This window comes from Mesocricetus auratus, unplaced genomic scaffold (assembly GCF_017639785.1).
Source record: "Mesocricetus auratus isolate SY011 unplaced genomic scaffold, BCM_Maur_2.0 Super-Scaffold_100676, whole genome shotgun sequence".
Lineage (NCBI taxonomy): Eukaryota > Metazoa > Chordata > Mammalia > Rodentia > Cricetidae > Mesocricetus > Mesocricetus auratus.
In genome coordinates, this window is record NW_024429266.1 from 126,564,658 (window position 1) to 126,592,376 (window position 27,719).

The following is a 27,719-nucleotide window of genomic DNA, read 5'->3' on the forward strand; positions in this document are numbered from 1 at the left end:
CTGGCAGCAGTCTGATCAGACTTAAAACACACCTCTAGAGACAAAAAGAAATGTCTATCTTTGATGAAGCTGCTGGGCCATATCCTCATTAATAACTCTGTCTTTCGTACCATTTTTAAGCTGGAAATCACGTGATCAGCGTGTAGGGACCTAGGACATCAGTAACATCATCATTGCCATTTTTCTTCCAATATTTGGTCTAGGAAAAACAAAATCTTCTTGAGGTAATTATAAAAGTGATTGTCAAACAATGAGATTGACGATAGACTCCCAGTAACCTCAAAAAAGAACAAAAGCTCAAAAGAATTTCCATAAGGCTGTAAATTTGGCAAGAGGGCTACACTAGCTCTGATAATTAGACTTTTCAACACATTTGGATTTGCTAATTGGATCTAAGTTCTAATGAGACTTTTATGTAACTAAGAATGACATATCATGGTATAAATTTAATGTGCTTTTACAGTTGAAACCAACAATTATCAGGCTTTTCCAAATTATCTTAATAAAGAAAACCTTGGCTTTGTTGATCATATTGTGACATCTCTGTCTCTCGCAATATATTGAGCACATTTTAGATTTCTTAATTAAACACCTTTTGGGAGCCCAAAGAGACACTTGAGCTTTAATAAGAAGCACCTAAGTTGTTTGTTTGTAAGGGAGACTTGCCAGTATGTTGATGACTTTGGAAGCTCCAGACAAAACTTAGTACAAAGAAATAAATCATTGGAGGAAATGGAGCAAGTAACCAGGTGCCCCTGTAATAACGCAATTAATCAAATTGTTTCCAAATATGACTGAAGCTGGGTTGCATTTTTATCTCACGCACTCACAGAACAGGTCTCACCGTGAAGGCTCATGGAGCTGCCACTGAGTTAAGAGCCCGACATCATTCCCACTGTGCACATACCCTGTCCTCTCGGCAGCTCTGTTGCTTGGCATGTCATTCCTTAATGCGAGCCTCATCGTTCCTTTCTTTCCTCCTTAGTTCTAATTGAGACTATTCAAGTTTTATTCCTCTGACATTTGAAAGCAGTTATTTTAAAATGGGTAGCCCTCAGATTTGAATACTACAAGAGGCAATAACTATATGAGGGCAGGCAGGCATTAAACCACCATTTTGAAAAATAAACAATAATTAACATATGGTTTCCATGGAAAGGGTGTTTTCAAAATATTCTAAGGAAATAAATAGCACTGTCCAAAAGCCAAGTTATATTGTTTTGGTGTATTGTGAATACTTAAAGCACACGCACACACAAACGCACACACACGCACATTTTATATGTGACTATCCCCTACAGATAAGCTGTTGCTCTTGTATCCATATAAAATATTTTTAACATTTTAAAGCTCCTTTTGCCACGAAAAGCATCACACAATTAAATGACATCATTAAGGATCTGAGAGAATTTAACTTATGTCATAACTACTATATTACTGAGAACTTGTGCAATGGTTACATGAAATCTATTCTTCCAATTAGCACATTACAGGGATGGAGTTACTGGTGAATATGTGACTCCTCATTGCTTCAGATGTCCTCCATGATTCTTGTAAAGCATGATGGCTTCTGACATATGCCATATGATGGTATTTAAAGGTAGGGAACAGCATTTTTGACTGCTTCATTTGCTATTAAAAGAGATAAATTTTCCATACCAGTTATTCTGTATGGCATCTCATAATTCTCTACAAGGTCTACGCAGAGGTTCCTCGGATGCTCTTTAGCCAGAAAAGTGACCAAAGATACTTTGCCTTTCAGCTTGGGTGCTGGAATCCTGTCACTGGTCTGAATGGGTCACTGACTGACAAGAAACTGGAGAATAACATGCGGGGCGTGGTTCTACGTGTGGTGACTGTACTGGTAAGCACAATTGTAGCCTTGTAGTTTCGGTTCAGAGACTATCCTCTGTTTTTCACTGATTTTTGTTTTATCAATTATTGTCATAATCTAAGAACTTTTAAATGAACCTTGACTATCATTCATGTTATCCAGCTTCCCATCTCTGTGAATTTGAATCTGATTTCTGTAGGCTGTAGTTTCATTAAGGTACTTTTTTAGGATCTTCCTTAGGCCTTTATGTCTGCTCTCCTACAGTTTTCTGTATATTAAAAGATGAGAGATCCTTCAGACACATCCATCACTAAAACCATAGGATGTACACAGAGGTATCAATGGAGAGATCAACCACTTGTTTAATAGATGCTTATCTGGCACTAAGCATGACTTGCTTGTGGTACTAGCAAATAGAATAGGAACATGTGATTGTCTTTTATGACCTTGCCATTTATGATTCTGTGGATAGGATTATATATGGGGATATTTGTTACAATTCTACTCACTTGTTGGAAAATCAATTTTTTTTATAATTGTGCACCATCTTTGGCTGGAGAGATGGTTCAATGGCTAACAGTTCCTACTGCTCTACAAGAAATATGAGTTTCATTTCCAACATCCACATCAGGAGGCTCACAACCATCTGTAACTCCAGCTCCAAGGGAATTCAATGACAATGGCCTTCTGGGTTCTGGTACTAATCACACCTACCCATAGAGATCTACATACACGTATGTACTTAAGAAAATAAAATAGTTTTTTTAAGTAGGAAAGGGTCTCTTATAGGCTAAGTTAATTGCAGAATTAGTAAATGAACAAAGCTATTTGATGTGTTGATAACAACTGGATACTCATTACAATTCAATACCAGCAGCTCTCAATATACTTGTTTAATATGAATTAACATATCTGAACATAATTTCCTTAAAAATTATCTGAGACAATCTGCAAAAGAAAATCTAAATGAATATCATAGTCTCGTTTTGGCATATCTATAATTTATTTCTACTTGTTATTTTAACAAGGCTCTCACTTGTAATTACCTCACCAATGTTTTACATCTGAAACATGAATATGCTTCTTTTAGATCCTAAGTGTGTAGATAACAATTGTCACTTAAGTACTAATAGTTAAAGATAGTCAAATCCCAAACAAGTATTACTACTCTCTTTTCTAGTAATTATCATGGAAACTGTGACAAACACCATAAAAGCTGGTGGTTTTCTTTGAGAACGGAAAAAACAAAGTCTTAAAGCAAATTAAGCAATGAACAAATTCAGTTACTTAGCAAATTGTTATTTAGTATATACCATAAGATAGACTAGATAATTCACAGATCCTAATCTTGGTGTATGCTTAGAATTTGGTAGGTGGACCCTACATAAGGTACCAAATTAAGATTTATTATTTACTCTGACCGGTCCACTATGAAGTCCTCTGTATTTATCATCTATTTCAGTTATTACAGTATTCACAGTGCAAACTATTCTAACACACCAAAATAGGAACTAGTGAAACAAATCAACCACAAGGTGAAAAAAATGCTTAACTTTTGAAATGCCCGTTTTTACTTTTATCAATGATAATTTATTGATCTTATGTAAACAGTCAAACAAAGGTCAAGTCATATGAGATTCCATTACATAGGGACCCTAGAAGCAGGCAGTAATTAGTAGAGTCAGGTAGTTTATTGAACATAATTAAATGAGGTGACTGTCACAGGACAGTAAATACCACTAAAGGAACCAACAACGGTGCTGTAGGCCCTGGGTCTGGTTGACTGGGAAAGCTTTGGGTTTGGCGGAGCCTGAAGGGGTCTTCAGTAGCTGGCACCAGAGCAAAAGATGTAACTGTGGGGTCAGTGAATGTGGGGGCGGGAAGAAGACACAGAGTTCCTGCTCAAACCACAACCATAAAAAAGTACGCTGAAACACAGGCTACTCCTGCCTCATTCCATTGCTTTACCAGCACTGTGTACTTCCCTCCAGTTAAAATTCCAGCCAGGATACAGGAAGGCATGGAGTCTGAGTAATCCAGAATGTGTTGTCTCTTCCAACACAGAGCAGAAAAGGAGGGCTGTGGCAGGTCCCGGGGAAACTAGGAAGACATGCCCCAGCACCATCATGTGACTGGACCTGTCTAGAGAACACTACAAGTCCTTTGTTTACTCCTTATCAAAAACTGTAAAGGCACACAAGAAGGAACAAAATCCCCATGCCCACGTGGCCAAAAAGCACTAAATAGTTACAGCTTAGAGTTCAGCTTTAGAGACCTTGTGCTTTGTTGTTCTATCTACTCACCCAGAAAATAAAAAGAAGTGTCAGCCTACAATCCCAGGGCCAGTGAGTCTGGGAAACAGGGAGGTTCCCAAGAGATATGCATTATATCCCAGAGAAGTGGAAAGAGGCAAGATCTCCTGAGCAGATTGAGAACATGGGGGGAGAAGAGAGGGAACCAGAAAAAAGAGAGGGGATAAGAGGAGGGTAGAAGAAGACATGGGGGAGCAGGAAGGTTGAGTCGAGGTAAGAATAGAGGAGACAAGGATGAGAGATACCATAATAGTTGGAGTTATTACAGCTTTGAGGAGAGAGCTGACACTAGTGAGATTTCCAGAGATGTACAACTGGAAACCTAAGTAATAGTGGAGAGACTACATTATTAGCCCCTACCTGATGATAAGGTTGATGACTACCTTATGTGACATCGTAGAACCTTCATTATGTGACTGATGGAAGCAGATACAGATACTCACAGCTAAACACTGAACTGACCCCCTGGAACCCAGTGACAGAGATGGAAGAGTGATGAGCAAGGCAGTCAAGACCATACTGGTGAAACCCACACACAGCTGACTGGACAATGGGGAGCTCTTGAACCCTAGACTGATGACTAAGAGGCCAACAGGGGACTGATCCAGACACCATGAATGTAGTGTCAGTGAGGAGGCCTCAAAAATCTCTGGGGCCTTGGGAAGTAGACTACTGTTCACCATGGCATACAAATGAACGTTGGGAGCATATTCCACATGGAGGGATACTCTCCCAGCCTGGACAAGTGGGGAAGGGCCTATATCCTGCTCTGGATGAAATGACAGACTCTTGGAGATCCCCTCAAGGAGGGCCTCACCCTCCCTGGGGAAGGATGTGAGGATTGGGCTGGTGGAGGGAGAAGGGGGTAGCTGGGATTGATATTTGAAGCATGCATGTTTCTAATTGAAATAAAAACATACTTAATAAAAAAAGAAAAATTAAAAGAAAACAAACAACAAACAAAGCTCATGTTGGTTTAGATTAAATATCTTTTTTTAGCTTACAATTTTATTTTATTTTGTTTTGCTTTTTTCTCAATATATGTTTTCATTTAAATTAGAAACATGAATGTCCCTCCAACAGCCCCCAGCCCCCTCACCCAATACCCACATCATTCTCCAGGGAGGGTGAGGCCCTCCTTGGGGGGGGGATCTCTAAAGTCTGTCATTTCATCCTGGGCAGGACCTAGGCCCTTCCCCATGTGTCCAGGCTGAGAGAGCATCCCTCTATTTGGAATGGGCTACCAAAGCTCATTCATACACCATGGTGCAGACTGATCTACTACTCAAGGCCCCAGTGATTTCTGTGGCCTCCTCCCTGGCACTACATTCATGGAGTCTGGATCAAGTCCCCTGTTGGCTTCTCAGCCATCATTCTGCGATTCAAGAGCTCCCCATTTTCTGGCCAGCTGTCTTTGCGGGTTTCATCATCATGGTCTTGGCCCCTTTGCTCATGACTCCTCCATCTCTGTCACTAGGTTCCAGGAGTTCAGTTCAGTGTTTAGCTGTGGGTATCTGTCTCTACTTCCATCAATCCCTGGATAAAGGTTCTAGGATGGCATATAGGATAGTCATCAACCCTATCATCAAGGAGGGGCTATTAGTTTAGTCTCTCCACTATTATTTAGTTTGCCAGTTGGTGTTATCCTTGTAGATCTCTGGAGATCTCATTAGAGTCAGCTCTCTCCTCAAACCTATAATGACTCCATCTATTATGGTATCTCTCATCCTGCTCTCCTCTATTCTTACCTTGACTCAATCTTCCTGCTCTGCCATGCCTTCTTCTCCCCTCCTCTTATCCCCCTCTCTATTTCTTGGTTCCCTCTCCCCTCCCCCAAAGTTCCCAATCTGCTCAGGAGATCTTGCCTCATTCCACTTCTCTGGGGTATCATGCATCTCTCTTGGGAATCTCCTTGTTTCCCAGACTCACTGGCACTGGGATTGTAGGCTGACACTCTCCTGGTCCATATCTCAAGTACATATATGAGTGAGTATATACCATGTTGGTCTTTTTGTGTCTGGGTTACCTCACTCAGGATGGTTTCCTCTAGTGCCATCCATTTGCCTGCAAATTTCAAGATTCCATTGTTTTTCTCTTCTGAGCAGTACTCCATTGTGTAAATGTACCACATTTTGTCTACCCACTCTTCAGTTGTCGGGCATCTAGGTTGCTTCCAGGATCTAGCTATTACATATAATGATGCTATGAACATAGTGGAACAGACATCCTTGTTGTGGGAATGGGCATCTTTTGGGTATATGCCCAAAGAGTGGAATTGCTGGGTCTTGTGGTAGACTCAGACCCATTTTCCTGAGGAATCTCCATACTGATTTCCATAGTGGCTGTACTAGTTGGCATTCCCACCAGCAGTGGAGGAGTGTTCCCCTTTCTCCACATCCTCTCCAGCACAAACTGTCATTTGATTTTAGCCATTCTGACAGGAGTAAGATGATATCTCAGAGTTGTTTTGATTTGCTATTCCCTAATGGCTAGTGATGTTGAGCACTTTCTCAAATGTCTCTCAGCCATTTTATACTCTTCAATTGAGAATTTTCTATTTAGTTCAGTCCCCCACTTTTTAATTGGATCCTTTGGTGTTTTGGAGACTTGCCTATTGAATTCTTTGTAAATTTTGGAGATCAGCCCTCTGTCAGATGTGGGGTTAGTGATTAAATATCTTATGATGACTGAGATGTGAGGGCATGTGCTACTGGATTGACAATACAGGGAAATTTTACATAATGTCATCACATATAGATGACTTTGTTTTTTACCATACACAAAGCCACAGAAATATTTCTTGAAATAGAGGAAGTGAAAACATTATATGTAGCCAGATCCTGCCTCCAGTTTCTCTGATAGTTACTTTTTCTGGTTTTTGCCACTCAGTTCCTTTTTCTTACCAAGCAATCAAGTGTTTGGTATGCAAAACAGGCTGAGTTATATTATTGAAGCTAGCCATAAATGAACAATATGCTATTTGATATTTTTTACCTGATAATTTACAGTTTGAAACTTCATTTTATCATAAACATAACCCTAAAACTTAGAAAGTCAAATGGAAAGGCATGAGTGGTCATATATGAAGAAGTACAAAATACCCAAGAAGCACAATTATCATTTATGTGGTGCGTGTTTGCTAGGAGTTCTTATTAACATTGCTTGATCGGTTTTCATGGCATCTCTACTGAGGTGTGTGTTCACTCCTCAGTCCCTGTGGGAATACCTACAATAGTCTTCCATGTGCTGGGGCAGATACAATACACACAACACATATGCCTTCAGGAAGCTTCCTTTATCACAGCATACCTACCAACAGGGAGCTTCCTTAGCATTGTGGTTCTCAACCATCCTAATGCTGTGACCCTTTAATACAGTTCCTCATGATGTAGTTGTTATTGTTTCTGTGGAAGAGTAACTTGGTAGATATGTTGGGACCAAGGAATGCTACAATGATCACACCATTTAACAGATCTCACACAAGAGATTTATTGAGAGTGGGTCGGGTAGGGGACAGCGACAGAGTGACACAGAAAGAATGACAGAACAAGCTGTGGTGGTGGGGACTTTTTAAAGGGTACCTGTGTCTCATTTGGTGGCTAGTGATGACATGGATGCTAGTGCTGAATTCCTGAAGGCAGGATTGGGGAGCATCTGGTTCCCAGAAGTGGTGACCCCCAACCATAAAATTATTTGCTACTTCATGATTACAATTTTGCTACTGTGTTTTCCAATGGTCTTAAGAAACACCTAAGAAAGGGCCATACAACCCACATGTTGAGAACCATTGCTAGCACAACACATCAGCCCACAGGAAGCTTCCTTCACTGGAAAGGTCATCCTGCAAAACTTCTAAATGTTCTTGAAAAAATATTCTCAGTGAAGTTGCCCTACATGAAATATACAATGTAGCCTGTCCTCCATAAAATGGATCAATGGCCTCATAATTATTGTGTCACTAGATGTTTACTGTAAAGAGGCAATGATGACTTTTCTCCGTTTTGCATGCTTAAATATAGCCTTCATAGTTTAGGATCTCTGAATTAAGACAAATCTTCCCATTGTTATTTGAAAGTCTAATTGACTGTACATTTGTCTTTATCAGTGATATTAAAATTAATTATGGCACATACAATGGAAGACATTTGGATTAAATAATGTGCTTTTATTAAGTGGAGCTCATGACTACTCTGAAAAGTTAAACTCCTAAACACTGCTTAAGTCTTCATTAAAAGAAGGACTATGTTAGAGGTTACCATCAATTCATCAAAACTCATTATACTAATGTATGAAATTCTGAAACAATAAATAAAAAATACCTCAAAATGAAAGAAATAGCATAAAATGGAGGCATGTGAAGGAAAAATTGAGCAGCATAAATAACAGAAAACATTGTTCAAAACAATTGTTGCAATCACAGAAGGAAATTCATGAAGGCTCTTGCATGCACAAATATACAAAGTAAATTCCAGGCTACATATTGAGAATGATGTGTTTCCCTAAATATATTGCATCAAGAAAAACTGTTTCCTCATAAAGCAGATAGCACCCCACCGTGTGATCTTTCTAAGAGCAGATTCTTTTCCCTAAACTTTTCCATGATTAGTATCTTTGGTTGAAATTATTTTCAGTGTATTTTGGTTTTCTTGAATGATTTCCATATGTTTTCTGGAGTTAGAAAGAGGCACGTTATTATGTAATACTCTCTCAACTCTGACTCTGGTTAAAAGTAAAAACCTCAGAAAGAGCTTTATAGTAAGTATTTCACTGAATCCCAAAAAGTCAAAAGAGAGGGAAAAAAGAGGAAGAAAGCACATTTAAAAAGCTCATATTTCTTTATAATCTGACATGAACAGCTCAACTTTCTCTGTCTTTTGGAATATGCCTTTCCTGAGAGTTTATAAATGCAGCCTGCTTAAAATAAATACAAGTTGGGAACAAGTTTATATATTTTTTTCATTAAAGGCATTACGATTGACAAGTAAGCACCAATTTTACAGTTTGTATAGATACAGGAAAGTGTGAAGGTAGTGTTTAGTCATTTATGTATATCAGTTAAAAGATTTACAGAAGTCAAGGATCCAATCTGAACACCAATTTCCTGTCTGTGAGAGGGAATAATAAAACTAACCACAAAGGTGAGTTCTCAGAGAAAAGTATGTCAAGTATTTCTTTTCTTTTATTAAAGGACTTATTTCTTTTTATTTTATGTACATTGGTGTTTTGCCTGAATTCATGTCTGTGTGAGGGCACTAGATCCTCTGGAACTGAATTGCGGATAGTTGTAAACTGCCATGGGGGTGTTGGAAATGTAACTCAGATCCCCAGAAGTGTAGCCAGTTCTAACTACTGAGCAATTTCTCCAATCCCATGGAGCATTTCTAACTTAAAGTATTTATCTCCATAGAACACACAAAAATTCCCCCCCAAAAAAGACAATAGAGCATATTAGTAACCGTGACAGTGTGATAAGCCATAGTCACCAAATTTGAGATTTTCCAAGTGTCTCTAGAGGTCTCTAGGGCTGAAAGACAAATGTAAAAAAGATGGGCACGAGTCACTGACACATCAGTTTAGAAATATACAGAGGAACCCTACACCCAACTAATTCTCCTGGCACTGAAGCTGGTGCTTCCTCAAGGAAAGAAAACAGCCCATACCCTCAAATGCAGCAGTAAACATGAACTTAAATCTTTAATAAATTACATAATCTGATTGTATTGCATTAGTTTTCAGCAGACTCTGTATTGTCAGATAATCCCTAACAATATGGATTGGCAGGGAGGTAAGGAGGTAAGAAGAGATGTGGGAGAGAGAAATGAGGTTGGAATGTAAATCGAAACTTAAAATGAATAAAAAAAATGAAGCTGGAAAACAAAACACTATGCACCTGGATATCACTGCACTTAAGCTTTATAGACACAGGGTGAGTTTGTGCAATTGGAGACAGAATTTTCAATACTGCAGAGTTAAGCTTTCCCTGCTCTCAACTTCAGAGACTATTGAAGCTAGAAGTAACATTAGAAGTTTGGGGTAGCAATAGTGTCAGTTTCACAAAGCACTGCATTTCAACTGTTTAGAGAATAAGAGGTTGATGGGCACGGATGGCAAGCTCCATGGCTCCTGTAGAAAAAGTGTGGTTCAGGCTCAAGACAAGAAAGAGAACTCTAGCTGTGGACATTTCCAGTAGATGACAGTGGATTGTCAATCACAGTAAGATATGGTCAATGATAAGCAGAATAATACAATGAAAATATGCAGTCTAATAACACAATTAAAAAGATACTCTTGGTGGCTAAGGACAGCTTGGAGGTTAAAGAGCACACACTGCACTTACAGGGCACCCAAGTTTTGTTTTCTGAACCATGTCTGGAAGCTCACAACCATCTGTAACTACAGTTTCAATGAAGCTAACACCATGTTCAAGTTCCAAGGGTACCTGTACTCAAATCTGCATAACTAGAACCCAAACACACAAATACATATTATTAAAAAATAACCTTTTCAAAAAGATAATTCTTGGAGGAATTCCCTATTTAGGATGTGATGGCTGAATAGTTCTAGGGAGTAGCTCACCAATTAAGTAAGCAGAGCTGACCCAAAAGGAGCAGGACAAGAAAGAGCACTATTACATCTAACAGCACTGTCAAATATTTTCTAGTCATTCAACTGATGAGGAGTTTGCATTTATTATGTGATAAGGGCAAATTAAATTCAACAATGAAAAAGAAATGACTTAGATGGGGTCAAAGATACCAGATAGCTCTCACAAGATACATAGCCTATAAAAATATGCTCAACATCATTTGACACCATGAAAATACAAACCAGAATCACAATGAACTTCTTCTTTAACCCACTCTGGTGCCTCATCTTGGTTATCAAAATGATGGTATCTGGAACCAACTAAACCTCAAGCAGCTGAGCATGCCTGTGAGGGGTTTTCTGTTTGACTGTGTGAGAAGAAAAGACCCATCCTAAGTTTGGGTCATGTGGTGGAAGGAAGCTTCTGCATTTTGCCTGTGTGTCCTCACTTTCTTGCAGGCAAGTTCATCTTATTCTGTTTTAGAGGTATTAGAACCTACTTCTTTAGGATTACAATGTAGATTGAGAACTGGAAGCTCTCCAGATATCCTCCAGGACTCCAGCACCAGATTGGGACTACTGTGAAATCCTGTCTCACAGACTGAACAGTTACTGGACCCTTGGTATTTCTGTCAGGAGACAGCCATTGATGGACTATCCAAACCACAGTCTATAAGGCACACTAATAAATCCACATATCAGTTCTGTTCCTTTAGAGAACCCTGACTAATACAGCGACTTAGGGGATCATTACCCATCAAAACAGAGGGCAACCAATATTGACAAGTATGTAGAGAACTTGGAGTACTCAGATAACAATATGAGAATGTAAAATGACAGAGCCCCTTGAGAAAACTATCTGGAAGTTTCTCAAAAGACTAAGCATACAGTTGCCATATAAGTTAACAATTCCAGTCTAGATATTATTTTTAGAAAAAGTAAGATAAATTCTCTTAACCTTGAGCACATATCTTCATACCAGCATTACTGATAGGAGTCCCAAACAGAAATATTTCAAATGTCTATCAACTGATGCATAGACCAATGGAATGTGTGCTATCTACATTTTTGACATTTTACTTGGCACTGGAATTACATTTCATACTTTTAACACAGAACAATCTTGAATATATGTTAAGGGAAAGAAGCCAGCCACTATAGACTGTATGGAGTATATAAGATTCCACTTATACAACATGCACAAAATAAAACTATGGGAATAGTAAACAGATGGATGATGTGCCCATTGCCAAGAGACAGGAGACTGGGCTAGGACAACTACAGATTTCTTTTGGAGGGTTAACAGTGTTGCAGAACTCTTGGGAAGAATAATGACACCACCTCTGTATGAACTTCCTAGTGTCATTTGACTGTCCATTGGACGAATAAACTACATGGCATAGGAATTGTCTGCATAAAAGCTCTTTCAAAGAGAAGCATGGGGGTGGTGACATTACTACTATATTGCCTTTGTTTTAGTCCCTGTGTCTTAACTGTGAATTCAGATCAAGTTCTGAATTATATGATGCTTTACTCTTTTTCCAGACTTATTAGGCAGGGTTTTTTCTGTTTAACAACCCTAGCTACTCTGGAACTTGCTTTTTGGACAGTGCTGGTCTCAAACTCACAGAGATCTGGCTGCCTTTGCCTTCTGAGTACAGGGATTACAGGCATGTACATCCACCCTACTTGCTACTTTACTTTTTGAGACCAGGCCTTATGCATCAAAGAGTAACCTTGAATTTCCTCTTCTATTTCCCAAAGATTATGATTATAGGAACGTGTCACTATGCCCGGTTTTATGTAGTACTGGGCACTGAATATAGAGTTTCCTGCATAGCTCCACTGACTGAGCCATGTCTCTAGCCCTAACACTCCACGGTTACCTTTTCTATCTAAAAAATGCAAATGTTATTGTTTTCTACATCACTGACTTAATGAACTTCTATAAATGTTAAAAGACTATCCAAAGAAGAAGAGATTTATATGTCCGTGTTTTGCACACAGGGTTAATAAAGAACATATAAGAAACATCTAATTCATAGCATGTCAGTGGCCAAGGCTTAAAGGGCTACCTTGAAGGATTAGCAGTGATTTTTCAAGTCATAGATGAAGGAAAAAGATATCCTATAACATAAGGAAAACACACAATGCTACATGCATACAGAAGTCTATCAAGAATTTAACATATTCCAGTATAAGATGCTTGTGATCGTATGAAAGAAAATGCCCCCCCCCATAGTGGACACCACCTGGATCTCCCTGAGAAGCAGAAAGAGAAAATATTTCTTGAGTGGACTACAAGTTGGTAGGAATGGGAATATAAGTGATCAGTTAGGAGGTGGGGGATAGAAGGGAGAGTACTAAAGAAGACTACTGGAGCCGGGTGGTGGTGGCTCATGCCTTTAATCCCAGAACTCGGGAGACAGAGGCAGGCAGATCTCTGTGAGTTCGAGGCCAGGCTGGACCAACAGCCTCCAAAACAATACAGAGAAACCCTGTCTCGTTAAAAAAAAAAAAGACTACTGGAAAGGGGGACATTTCAGGTAAAAACCTGGAGCAGGGAATTCTCCCAGGAACTATAAGGATGACCCCAGTTTAGACTCCTAGCAATATTGTATGTAGCCTGTGACCAGGAAAAACTTTAATTGGAGGGAGCAGGAAACCAAACCAGACATAATAACCTTCAACCTACAGTCTGTCCTGCCTATGGTATATTCTAGGATTGGTGACTAGCCCAGTTGTCATCAGAGAGGCTTCATCCAGCAACTGAGGGAAACAGATTCAGACCTATAGCCAAACATTATTAAGCACTCAAGGAATCCTGAAAAAGAGAGGCAGAAAGGATTGTAGGAGGCCAAGGGTTCAAGGACATCATAAGAAAGCCCACAGAATCAACTAATCTAGGCTAATAGAAGCTCACAGAAGACTGAACTGACAACCAGGGAGCCTGTATGGTATTGACCTAGGTATTCTTCATATATGTGAGAGTTATGTAGTTTGGTCCTCTTGGGGGAACTGGGCTGTCTCTGATTGTTTTACTGGCTTTTCAGACCCCATTCCTCATACTGGGTCATCTTGCCCAGCCTTAATAAATGGAGAGGTACTTAGTCTGACTGCAACTTGATATGCCATGATATCCATTAAAGGCCTGACTTCCTGAACAGAAATTGAGGAAGTGTGGATTGCGAGGTGGGGATGGAGACAGGGCAAGGGGAAGTTCAGGGAGGAGAGGGGGAAGGGGAAACTGTGGTTGGAATGTAAAGTAAAAGTAAAAAATATAATAATACTAGTAAATAAAAGAAAAAGGAAAGAGAAAATGATTCCCATAGGCTCATAGGAGTGGCACAATTAGACATTCTTAGAGGAAGTAGGTCACTTGGGGTGGTCTTTGAGGTTTCAGATCCTCAAACTAGGGCCAGTATCTCTTTTTGCCTGCTGCCTGCCAATCAAGATGTAGAACTTTCAGCTACCTCTCCATCACCATGTATCCTACATGATGCCATGCTTCCTGCAATGATGATAATGAACTAAACCGCTGACCTATAAGCCATAGTTATGGTGTCTCCTCACTGCAACAGAAACCATAACTGAAACACTGGTATATCATCTGAAAAGTGTGAAACCGCAATGAAGGAAATTTTAGCACCTGTGTATGAGATGTTTTCTTTCTGTTCATTCAACAGAGATGACACAATAGAAAGAGTATTTGTGAAGATGAAGGCAGAATGGCATAATAAAGTGGTATTTACTACAAGATGATGGCATCATTGTTACCACTTGAATCTAAGCTGGAATTCAGGACAGTCATGGATCTTTGCTTTATTGCTGAAGCAATGTAATCAGTAGTCATAGCTCTCTAATGCCTGTGGGTTTTGTTTGTCTCTGCTACTGATTGTTCTCATCATACATGAGACAAAAGTGGGAAAATGTGACTGTCATAAGCAGGCACTTGAAGAAAAATGGTCTATGCAGATGATAAAATTCCTATCAATGACAGAATAGGGATTCACATCAGTGTTGACTGAATACAATCATGGGAACTGATAGATAGCAATGCTATGACAATTTCCTTTTCTGATTCACATCAATTCACATCACCTCTGAAGATGGTAGCTGACATGCAGATATGTTGGTATTGCTGTTGCACATGAAGTAACTGTCCATAACCCTATATAGTCAATGAAACTAGATTTCTTTAAAAAAAGCAATGAGAGACTATTGGAAACATATAACATAATTTACTTCCAAAATACAAACTTGCTACTTGTCTCTGGAAGTTTAGAGAATGACAGAGTCTGTTGCAAATGTAAAGATATAAAAACAGTTGGCATGATTTCTGTGATATTCTAGACAATGTCATTGGGACTGTATTATATCTTGCATTGGATAATGTGACATTCCATTGTGTCTGAAAGAAAACTGAACTATTAAGGTGACTTTCAATCTGAGTTGTCACTTGGTAATTCAGTAGTGTCAGTACAGCCACAACACAAGACTGCTCATCACCAAATAACTCCAATAAGTACATTAGCACAAATGATAGAACATGGAAGGCCACTGTGTTGCTTTGCAGAATTATAAAGGTCTATATCACGGATTAGTAGCTGTTAGAGTTGAGGGATAACTTTGCTAGATAACTAACTGATTACTCTTGTCCTTGGCACTTCAGTACCTCTAATTATTACTTGAACCTTCAAGAGTTTTATTTTCACTTTGTGCACATAGAGGAGGTCTACAACCATTAAGGAACTTCATCAAGTTACATGGGAGTTAAAAATAAGCACTGAGTCTCTGTGTCTAATTCTTTGCCATCCATGAAGGAGTATCAACAATGGGTGAAAGCTGCCAGTAAACAGGTTGGAAGCTTAATACACAGTGCAAAACAAAAACCCAAAACCATTCATGAACTCAACAGTTGGTAATAGATGATTCTTAGCACACTGGGGCAGCTAAAAGATCCAATAATTTCTCCAGGTTTCATCTGCTGGCAGTTTCCACAGTGGACTAGAAATGGGGGTCCAAAGAGACACACAGGAATGGTAAGGTAGATGACAGCTCAGATATATCCCCCCAAAAAAGGAAACTTTAGGTGAGTCTTTATTTGTCTTCTGAATACTTAATATTTACATCATTGAAATAAACTGTAATACATAGATTAATGAGAAAGGCCTATAAATTTATTACTGGCATACATACAGGAGCCATACAAAGTATCACACAAAATGCAAGTAAGAGCCAGATGGTTAGAATTTAAACAACATTCAGAGCTGCTGAAGAAATGAGGATTCTAGAAGGAGGTGGTGACAGGATCTGGGAAGTAAAAGAAGGAATGGTGGTCATTCTCTCTTGGTGTGTGGATACAGAGGTTGTGAGCTGTGACAATCTCTCTGGGCGAGTGACCTTTAGGTTACTTTTTCTTTTTTAAATTTAAATTAAAAACAATCTTATTTTACATGCCAATCCCAGTTCCCTCTCCTTCTCATCCTCCCTCTTCTCCCACCACCTCCCCATTCCAAACCCCATCCACTCCTCAGAGAGGGTGAAACATCCCAAGGGGGTCATCAAAGTCTGTCACCTCATTTTGAGTAGGATCAAGTTTCCTGGCCCTCATATTCAGGCCATAGGGAATGAGCTGCAAAAAGTCAGTTAATGCAATAGGGATAAATACTGGTTCCACTGCCAGAGGCCCTATAGACTGCCCAAGTCCCTCAGCAGACACCCAGGACTGAACTGAACTCCTGGAATCCAGTTGTAGAGAGGGAGGAGTGATGAGCAAAGGGGTCAAGACCATGCTAGGGGAACCCACAGAAACAGCTGCCCTGAGGAAGTGGGAGCTCATGGACACCAGCCAGAGAGCTGGGGAACCTGCATAAGACCAAATGAGACTTTTAGTTTCTCTTCCTGTAATAGACATGAATTCATCTTCTTTGGATGATAAGATACTGGGAAGAGGGTCTGCATTGATTGTAGTCTGTTTTTTCATTGTCCTGAAGAGAACTTCAGAGATAACTCTTTCCTTAGCCTTAAAGGGGAACAAAAGGGGGTTTCATTCATTCATTCATTTTCCTTTGATTTTCAAGTGCTGGGATAAAACTTGTCTCTGGGTCAGTGGTGATGGCACATGCCTTTAATCCCAGCACTTGGGAGGCAGAATGAGGCAGATCTCTGTGAGTTTGAGGATAACCTGATCTACAGAGTGAGTGCCAGAACAGCCAGGGCTTTGCAGAGAAACCTTGTCTTGAACCCCCCCCCAAAAGAAAACACAAACCTTGCTGCTGGTGCTCAGTAAGCATCTCACTCGTCTCTCCCATCAGTCTCCAAGTTCAAAGCACTAGACATACCAGAGGGCCACGTTGTGGGGTGCTGTTTCCTGAGCTCCAAGGCTACATAGGAAAGTACTTTCAGAATTTGCATAGAAGTCCACCTGAATCTCAGTTGGAGAGAATTCTTCAAAGAATGGCAGGGAGCAGACAGGCCCTCAGAAGTCTCCCCACAGATGTGAAGGCTTAGGAGACAGGATACATGTGGCAGAATGAGATCTTAATGCACCAAGATCAGGAAGGATTTGTAAAACGCATGTGCTTATTTTGAGTTCTGGAGTAATTTCTACAAAATAGGCATGCAAATATATATAGCTATGAAGTAGAGTGGTCTGTATTATTTCAAGGCCTTAAACATTGGCCTGGGTACTCATAGTGTCGTCCAACTTTCCCCAAGGAACTCACACAGTTCTGACTGCTACTTCTGAGTCCTCAAAACATGTGGGTATTGATTTGAGAGCTAATTAAAAGAAGCAGTGAAAAGCACATTTTAAAAATCCGTAGAAGGTTGTCCTTCATACATCAGTGTAAAATGAGTTCTTCTCTATAGAAACCAGGACTAGTTCACTATGAGTCAAAAATGCTGTGGTTTGGGAGCACAAGCATGAATGGCTCTGACTGACATATTTGCTCCAATGTGAAAGAAATGTCAGGCCTGGCAGTGCATGCTTGAATCTCAGTACTCAGAGAAGCAAAAGCAGGTTGACTCCATGAGTTGGAGGCCAACCTAGTCTATACACACATTCTCATGTCAGCAAGGGCTACACAGTGAGACCTTCTAAATGGATAAAAGAAAACATTTTTCAAAAGTGGAAGAAATGTCAACTTACAAAGAGAGTCCTAGATCAATGCACTTAGTTGACATAATGATGGCTCGCCCTCACATGGGCCACAGCAAATGAAAAAAAGCTTTGCTGCAGATTTCAAATGTTATGAAGCATGTTTGGTAAAGACTGTTCGTCCAGTAAGCATTGAGTACATGCCTACAGGTTTATTCAATGACCAACGGAATAATAGGCAAGATATGAGGGTGAAAAGTAAATGCCTATTTTAAAGGGGCTCAGGTAGCCCAAGGTAATCTCTGCCCTCCATATGCATCATTTCACATCTCATCAATAGAGTGTTGTCACACAAGCTCAGTTCACAGGGTCTTAGATTGGGAAACTTTCCACAGTGTATTTACATATTAAAAAACTCCAAACCATAAGGCAAAATCAACCTCAAAATGATGATGGATTTCCCCCTTTCAATAAGAAACAATACTCCTGTGATTTTATTCTTCTCTGGAGACCACATTTTTAGAACACATCTGTCTTAGGGTTTCTGCTGCTTTCATAAAACACTGACCAAAAGCAACTTAAACAGGAAAGAGTTTATTTACTTACAACTTGCAGCTCATCATCTAGAGAAGCCAGGGCAGGAAGTTGGAGGCAGAAACTGAAGTGGAAGTCATGGAGGAGGGCTGCTTACTGGCCTGCTCCTCATGGCTTGCTTAGCCTGCTTCCTTATAGCATCCAAAACCACCATTCTGGGGATGGCCCCACACATAGGGAGCTGGGGTGTTCTACGTTGTTGTCAGTTTGAACTCACTAATAATAAACACAGAGTCACCAATAATGTATTAAGGAGTGAAATCAAATTACTTCCCTTGTAGTCATTTAACTGAGAGTGAGTAGAAATGTGAATACTTCATTCTCTCTTTGTTTTTCATCATTCCTGCCTCCTGTGTGAATCTGGATCTGTACCTGCTTGAAGGCTTTTTTAATCTACCCCAGTGTCTGTGTCTGCCTTTCTGATGTTTCTGCCCCAACACAGGTCTTTTCCTTCTTTCTTATTGAACAATGCAACATTACGGGGGAAGGAATAAAGGAAACTTTCCAGAAATCTTTAACAGAATTTTTACAATGTATTAAGTGTGACCCAGATAACAAACAAACACTATCAAACAATACCTGACTGCTGCTTTCAGCATTTATGGTGTGCATTTTTTTAAATAAGGCCACTTTTAGTCTATTTTCTCTCTCAAGCAAATGATTATCATGACATTCATCATAATGCACATGCATTACTCGGAGTTGCGGACACGGCAGAATAGATAATTTAAGATTAGAGCTATGCATTACTGTAGGTCGTAAAAGTTGACTACAAGGGAAATCTAAGGCAAGTAAGCTTGACTGTTACAACATTCTCTTAAGGGCATGTTAAACAAACACACTAAGTACACAGTAGGATAGCTGTGTAAAGTCAAAAGTGACTTTAAGATGTATTATCAGCTGTGGATGTGAGGTTCCCCAAAAGAGTCAATCTCAGAATGCAACAGGTATTTTTAACATAGTGCATTGCCACATCATACCACTCAGTAATAAAAAAAATAAAATAAAATACACCAAGCCTTCCCATCTGGCCAATCTGATGGGGATAGTCTCTCAATTAAGATTCCCTTTTCAAAAATGACTTTAGTTTGTGTAGATTGACAAAACATCTTTACCAAACAGACTTACCCCTTAGTAAGATTCTGCTCCATTCTAAGGTTTGATAACAGATTTCTGCAAGTAGTGACATTTATAAAACCACTTTCCATTATATTAAACGGTCCTCTAGGATGGTGGGAAATGAAGAGATGCCTCCCATATGCAACAATCTGGGAATAGCAGCCCAATGTGTCTGCTATTAACACTGAGCTCCAGCTGGAGAGATGGGAGGCAGGAGAATCACCTTCTTGCCTAGAGGGCTTGAAAATGGAAAAGGTGATGGAAGAAAGAAAGCAAATATAGTTGTTTCTAGAATAGCATCCATTTGGCCTTTTAATTATCATTTGAAACATTACAGGCTATGGGCTTTACTGTGTGCCCACAATACCTCCCCCTAAATGTCTGGATAATCACTTTAACTTAGTAGCAGGGTCCATGATACTTGAATTAGTTTTGTGTTTCCTGCATGTTTCAAATCTTTTACCAAGAGTTTGGGGAGCTAGGTAATAACTGTAAGAGCATAAAACCGTATTACTTCCTTTCTTTGTATTAATATGTGTGTCTCTGACTGTATGTATGTGGACAGAAGAAAGGAAAAACTTCATGGGACTGGAGTTTAGATGGTTGTGATCTGCAGTGTGGGTGCTGAGAACCAAACCCCAGTCCTCTTCAAGAGCAGCAAGTACTCTAAACTGATTCATCTCTCCATCCCTGATTTTGCAGTTTCTAGACATTTCCCCCCTTCTTCCTTTTATATATTTAGAGGTTTCTCTCTCTCTCTGTCTCTCTCTCTGTCTCTCTCTCTCTCTCTCTCTCTCTCTCTCTCTCCCTCTCTCTCTCTCCCTCCCTCCCTCTGTATTGAGGCATGCATTTTGAATTGGCACAATGAAATGTTCAGAATGACTTTTTTCTCGTTAATTCTTAAGTTTAGCAATGTGCTTTGAAGTTCAATAAAAAATAATAACTATAATGCTATGTGGAGCCAAATATAATCTCCAAGATCATGGTCAATAAAGCACTTGAGGAAATGAAGTATTGAATATGAAAGGTCTAAGGATCAAGATAGATAAAGCAACCAATAAGTATTTGAAAGCAAAGTCCTTAAGTTATTTAAGTTAAGGAGAATGAAAAAATTGATCATCAATCAAGAAAAAAAGGGGGGTGAAAATGTCCCACCTTTGTCTGTGGATCTTTTCATAACTTTAAGACCTTGTCTTTTAGTCCAAAGAATTAAGATGTCACATTTGGGGACATTTTTACAATATATTGTAAGAAATGCAGAAATAAACAGGACCCATATTCATTTTATTCATCATCCTTAAAGACATTTCCTTTATCTAATAAATGATCTAAGAGGCAGAGTAAGTATTGGGACTAGTTTGAGGCTGGTTATTCCAGATGATTACACAATAAGCCACACCTATGAGGGTAGGTGTCCATAAATTTTTATATCGTCCAGTAAATTATAATAATGTTTTTCCTAAGTTTCTAAGATGTGACTCCCATAATTAATTCAACACTGTAGTCTATTTCCATAAAACTCCTCGTATGAGTGCCAAAGACATTTTTGTTTTATGTAGCTTATTATTAACTTTGATGGCATTTCTAGTAATATTTATTTATTTGTTCATTTTGAAAAGAGGATATCGTGTTTGTAGCTTCAAGTTCAGGAGTCTACACTCCTGTTTATTCTGGAAATCCCTACAATTTTGTTTCTGACTCTTAAATATCTGGTTCCCATTCTGATGTCTCTGCTCTCTGTGCAGGACAGCTTCCCTTTTAAGTTTCCCACTGTGCTTGATAATAGAGTCAAAAGACAGAGGCATTCAGTTCACCAGAAATAGAAAACCTGTCACCTTTCCTTGAAAGCCTTTAGATCAGGCAGAGCAGAAGCTGCCATGGACAGAGTAGCTTCTACAAAGTATCTAGAATGGGCTGGCAAAATTTTCATTTACTTCATCCCATTCAATCTCCTTTTTAGAAAAAAAGACTTTGTTCAGAGAAAAAATGGACTGTGGCAAGAGAAACTTTTCCTCTATCCAGTTAGGCCAGTGCTTATGGGACTGCAACTCAACTGGTGTGCAGATATAAGCAGGATGAGACACAGTCATTGCTTCTACATCATCCCAGTGGAAACCTCTCAGTGACCAGAGACTTTCAGAATACTTCAAAGTAAAGACTGATAGTGTACCTTAGCTAAAAGGGACATGTGTAGTTAGGGCCACAGTGAATCATCTGACACTGCCCAAGAATAGAAAGACTCTTGGAGGAGGGACAACAGCATCTGTATTTTCAAGTCTTTGCTCACTTTTGATGAGGGGAGTTCAGACAAGATTCCAAATGACTACATTGTAAGGTAGCCTGTGTTCCCAAACTACTAAGTTTGAAATGTGACTTGAAAGATGTAGAAAGGTAGGTGGTATTTTAAATTTGGTGTGTACAAGGTACAGAATAGGGAATCTAATTCTACCCCTTGTTGAAAAACTACCCCAAGTTCCTCCTCATTATCCCCATGTCATTTCTATCCCTTCTGCCTGATAGGCATGAACGTTCATATGGAGGCAGTTGGAGGAGTTGGTGGAGACAGTATAAATTAATGGGTGGGCAAGAATTAAGATTTTAGCATCAGACACATGGATTCAAATTTGAAGTTTTAACTCCAGTGTTGTTAATACTAGCAAATTACCTACTCTATCTTCAAATCCTAGATCTCATTTATGACAGCAATGACAGCAAAAGATCATTCCAAAAACTGAAGAGGTAAAGGAGCATAAGAGTGATGAGATACTTAGCATCAAAGGGTTTTGTTGTTTTATTTATTCTTTTGCAATTTTGGCCTCTCCTCCATACTCATTTATCCATATCTTCTAGTGAAAAAACTGATTCCACATTTAATAACAAAAATTTAAATAAAGTAGCAAACAAACATTAGTGCAGCCAAGAACAATCTCCCTGGAGGTCATGAGTTTGCACAGAGTCTTAAGCTGATGATGAAATAAGATTGTCCAGTGAGTAATGTTCCTGCCCCAAAAGCATGAGAACCTGAGATTCAGTCGGGAGCATTGTCCCCCTATAAGGCAAGGACAGCATCAAATTTTACTAATGCCTGCAGTGGGGAGACAGAGACAAGGAAGTCTCTGGAGCTCATTAGATAGCAAGTGGAGGAGACCCTGTCTCAAGAAATAAGGTGGAGGTCACCTAAGAAGGAAACCTGGTGTGGACATCTGACCTTCATGTGCACAATGCCCCCATACACAACTACACTCACCTACATGAACAGGTAGGTGTATGAACACAACACACACAACGTATTTCAGTGCCAGTCATTAAATAAACTAATTTTCTGTATCTGTAATAATTGAGGCAACTATAGCCCCAAATTAATAGAACTACACAAATGCAAATAGAACTGTACAAATGCAAAATACAAAGTAATTTTTCAAGTGTTTCATACAGATGGCATGCTGTAGGATGTTTCTTGTATTTACAATATTATTACTTAATATATTTTAAAGCATGTGTAATGCGGTGGGTAGTTTGGGGTCTTTTATTCCCATTTAGCAATATAAATATTAAATCTATCATGTAATGAGAGAATTTTCCTCTAAGAAATGTGAGCAATAGTTTTTCAGCTACTTAATAAATTTTATAGCCAGTTCAAATGTCCATTAGTGTATTCACAGGCCTGCTTTCAATTGCTAGCATTCTAACTACTATGACTTGACATTTTTATTTTGTGTTCATCAAATTTGTAGAGATGCAAATGAAAGCAATTTTATTACAATGATATTTTGAATCTCTCATCACACAAAGGATACAAATAATTCTTAAACTGATATTCTCACTTTCAGTAAACACAACCTGCAGCCCAGCTCTGAACAGATGGCTGTGAAGACTTGGTGGCATAGAGAAATAGTCACACAACAGACTTGCTTAAGGCCTCTTACACTTTTCTAAACTTTCTAATTCAACTCATGGAGCATTAATGACGTTTCCAATTTTGTTTTTCCCCTGGGAAACTCAAAGTGAGTTCTCTTTCAGATATTTTTAAGTTTGTTTGGGATTCTTTTCTTGCGATATGAAATTGCAGCCAAAACTGAAGAGCATTTGGAGGCATTTGGTTTTTTATTGTGACTTAATGATATGGAAAAGCTTAACCTTCATATTTTGAGGCTATGCCATCAGGGGGACAGAGTCTCATTCGGTAATAGGCCGGCTTCAAACTCATGGTGATCCTCCTGTCTCAGTCTGCCACATTCAGATTTTCACAAGCATGACCCAGTATACAAGTTTTGACTTGAATTTGCCTAAGTGATATCTGAAAAAACACTTTTAAAAAACATTAGCATTCCCTTTCAAGGTTGCCAATCTGATAAGTGATAAATGAAATTGTTTTTCTTTTCTAATTTGAATTTCCCAAAAGGTGTTTTAAGAGAACAAAAGTAAATAGTTCGCTGTCAATGTTTGCTACTAAACTTGGTCATTTCACTGTCTACCTCTAAATAGTATGATTATTTAATGGTTATTATCTTTTCTAATACATATTAGTTTTCTATTTAGTGAAAACTAGTGATTGTGTCAGTATATTACACAAGCACACATTTCCTGCTACTAACTCTGAATGTGTTTTAATTTTGTATTCAGTGCCCTGAGTCTTCACTAAACACTGTCTTTGATTTGGTATCAAACATTCACCTTGAGGACTTTCCTCTCTTGATTCAAAACTTTAGTTCCTCTAATAGAATTATCATGATACACATTCCAAGTAAAAAGCATTGACGGAGACTCTCAGACGTCTACCCTTTTTCCCGACAACAAGCCTGTGTGTGGATCTCTTAGGAGCCTGGGATGATAACTGCTATTCAAAATGCCAGTTCCAGCAGCTCTGCCTCCAAAATAGATCAAGGATTTATTGGCAAGTCATGATTGATCTAGGAAAGTCTTCTCTTAATTCTTCTAGCCAGTTCTGAATAACAAACGCCCATGGTCAGGTTGGTTGTTAAGACATACCATGCACATCCTTTCTCTAGTCAGAGCCCATCTGCTTTATATCTCCATGGCTTTTCATTTCCATTGAAGAAACAACTAAACTCATCTCAATGGCCCCCCAAACCCAGATTAGGCTATACCCTACACATGTACATGGCTTTTATGCCTTTAGTTTCAAACACACAATATCTTTTCTCAAGACTATCATAGAAACTCATACCTATAGTGCATGTACTCATTCTCTGTGGTGAATGCCATGTTTGTAGAGGCTCTTACGACCCATTCTCACATACACCTTACCTTGGTTATTGAGTTGTGGGCTAGTTGTTTGTTGCTGTTGTTCATTTTTCTTTTATTTTTCTTGTCAACCTGCCACAAGACAGAGTTACCTGAGAAAGGGATAACTCACTTAAAAAATTATTCCCATCAGATTTGCCTTTGGGACAATCTGTGGGGCATGTTTTTGGTTAATGATTCATGTGGAAGAGAACAGCACCCTAGAGATAGTGCCATTCCCAGGCACATGGTCCTGTGTTGTAGAAGAAAGCAGGTTGAGCAAATGATGGGGAATCAGACAGCAAACAGCATCTCTCTGTGGTCTCTACTTCTATTCTAGCCTATGGATTCCTATCTTGAGTTCTTGCCATGAATTCTCTTAATAATAGGCTATAATTGGGATGTATAAACCAAAACTGCCTTTTAATTCCGTAAGTTACTTTTGGTCATGGTCTTTATCACAGTAATAGAAAGCACACAAAACACTGCTTGAAATAGCATGTTTATTTATGTATTCCATGTAATCCACATGATTTTTCTGTTGTATGCCCTTCCACTATTGCATAGGCTTACAGGAATGTAGATGCTCCTTTAGTTATTGTTTACTGCTTTATTTGCAGTTTTCCTGTAACTTTCATTGATTTGGTTACAGATGCCACTATTCCTAAGATGCTTTAAAAATTGTTTACTAGGATTTTGATCATAATACTTGCATGTATTTTTGGTATATTCAATATTCAAATAGCTGCTATTGATGCTTACCAAGCGTTTCTGTAACATGACAGGAATTAGGTCTTATAAATTTTGATCATTAAGTTTTCTTTACAATATCAAGGTGAATATGGCCTCATCAGCTAGAGTTTGTAAATATCACTGTCATTCTGGAGTCAAAAGTTGCCAAGGTCTTTACAGATGAGCTTCCAGCTGCTGTCATTGGGCACAGCTTATCTCTCTGTACAGAAACAGGATACTGCCTCTTAGAATGGGGTATTTTTTCATTTTCCTTCAGATAACAGAACTCTCAAAGTTACCTGCTCTGTTGGCCTTTACAAACTCTTCAGAGTCGACTCTGCATGTGGGAAGGCGCTTGGAAAATCAGTGTTAATTTAGCAACAGAAAGAAATGTGTACTGGACAAAACTCCTGTTCAGCATTTAGCTCAAAAAGCAAGCTTAGAAAGCTGTGTTTTCATATGTGAAGAGCAAGTGCCTCATGACCCATTACTCCTCTACTGTGCACTTGTAAAAACAGGCTCTGGAAACCAGTCAGGAGCAACAGAGAGCTAACTGCTGCTGACAATGAGCTGACAGTTGCCTTGGGGCTGAGTAAAACTTTTATCCCCAGTTATGGAATCCTGCTTTTATTTCATATTCTCATGTAAAAAAATAAATTTTGCTCATTCTCCATTTAGATTCTAGGGCTATGTAATATGTGGTTATGCTATTTTTTGAAAGCAATATCTGAAATCAAGAATTTCATTTTCAAAAAGAAATACTTTGCACACTGATGGTTTTATCTTCAACCTAAAGGGATTGCTTTTCCATTTAAATAACTGAACACAAAAATAGAAATCAAAGTGATATATAACATTTGAAATTATACACACACACACACACACACACACACACATACATGCCCATCTGGGGACTTGAAAAAACTGAGATCAGGTCTAGGGACATGGCTCAGTAGTTAAGAACAAGGGCTGATCTTGAAGGGGACCTTGGTTTGGCTCTGAGCACACACATAGCAGCTCACAAACATTTGTAACTACAGGTGAAGGGGATTCTAACATTGCCCTTTGGACTCGGCATGCAAAGGCACTCATGTGCTGCATGCGCACACTTACATGGAGGCAAATACTCCATGTTTAAATAAAAGAAAAACCCTAAGCTCAGCGCCATGTAGGGAAGCAGCTGCTGCTCTGTCAGACCTCTGGACAAAAGTGTCCTTCACTTTTTCTTCCACTTTTCACTACATCTGCTCTTCTCCTCTCTGTGCAGCAGGGTTTTCTACTTCACAACACTGGCGCGGCTCCTTTCTCTCCTGCTGTTCCTTCCATTTGTTTTCTTATCCTTGATTTCTTATCCTGATATCTTTAACAGCAAATTCCATATCTCTATAAGAGATAATGAGATTTTTTCCCAAGGGGAGTGGTGGTCATTAATTCTGCATATATCAAAGTACAATGTGTCATCACTAAGCAAAATGTAAGCTCCTGGCATGCATAAAGACAACTCTTGTTTTCTACAGCCAAGAGCATATTTTATGACAAAACATTTTTGAAGAAGCCATTAAGAAATATTCTCATTCTCTCCATAATGGCTTTGAGTTGTGTGTGAGCAGAATTCTGAGGCATTTCTAGTGGCTTGTTCCTGGTTTGGGCCATCCTGACATTATGTGAAATCATGCACTATTATGTCCCCTAACAATCCTTGGTAAACTTTCAGCAGGAGAGATTGCAGATCACACTTATCAAAAATACCACACATAAAAACAAACCTCTGCTGGGAATCCAGCATGGGACTGATCAAGACCCCCTGAATGGGGGTGTCAGTTAGGAGGCCTAGATAATCTATTGAGCCCTGGGCAGTAGATCAGTATTTATCCCGAGTATACACATGGACTTTGGACTACCATCCAACAATGTGAGATGCACTCTCACCCTGAACTATTGGGGGAGGGTCTAGGCCCTGCCCTGTATGAAATGACAGACTATGGACACCCCCATGGAGGGCCTCACCCTCCCTGGGGAAATGAGGGGATATTGGGGGGTTGGGGGGGAGGGCACGGGAGGAGGGGAGGGAAACAGAGAGGGACCTGGAACTGACTTGTGAAGCAACCTTGTTTCTAATCTAAATTGAAACTTAAAAATAAATAATAAAAAAAGACAAAAAAAACCTCTGTCACTAGCAAAAATTACAGAGGGAATT

General features: G+C 39.2%; 1 protein-coding gene across 2 annotated transcripts in view; it reads left to right on the forward strand.

Annotated features, from left to right (window-relative positions):
* Grid2 (glutamate ionotropic receptor delta type subunit 2) overlaps positions 1–27,719 on the forward strand; it is a 1,423,232-nt gene that overhangs the window by 996,937 nt on the left and 398,576 nt on the right. For both annotated transcript variants that reach the window (XM_040738819.1, XM_005076058.4), the window contains exon 9: positions 1,763–1,864. In XM_040738819.1, the coding sequence (XP_040594753.1) occupies positions 1,763–1,864 (102 nt within the window). The remainder of the gene's footprint in view (positions 1–1,762; positions 1,865–27,719) is intronic.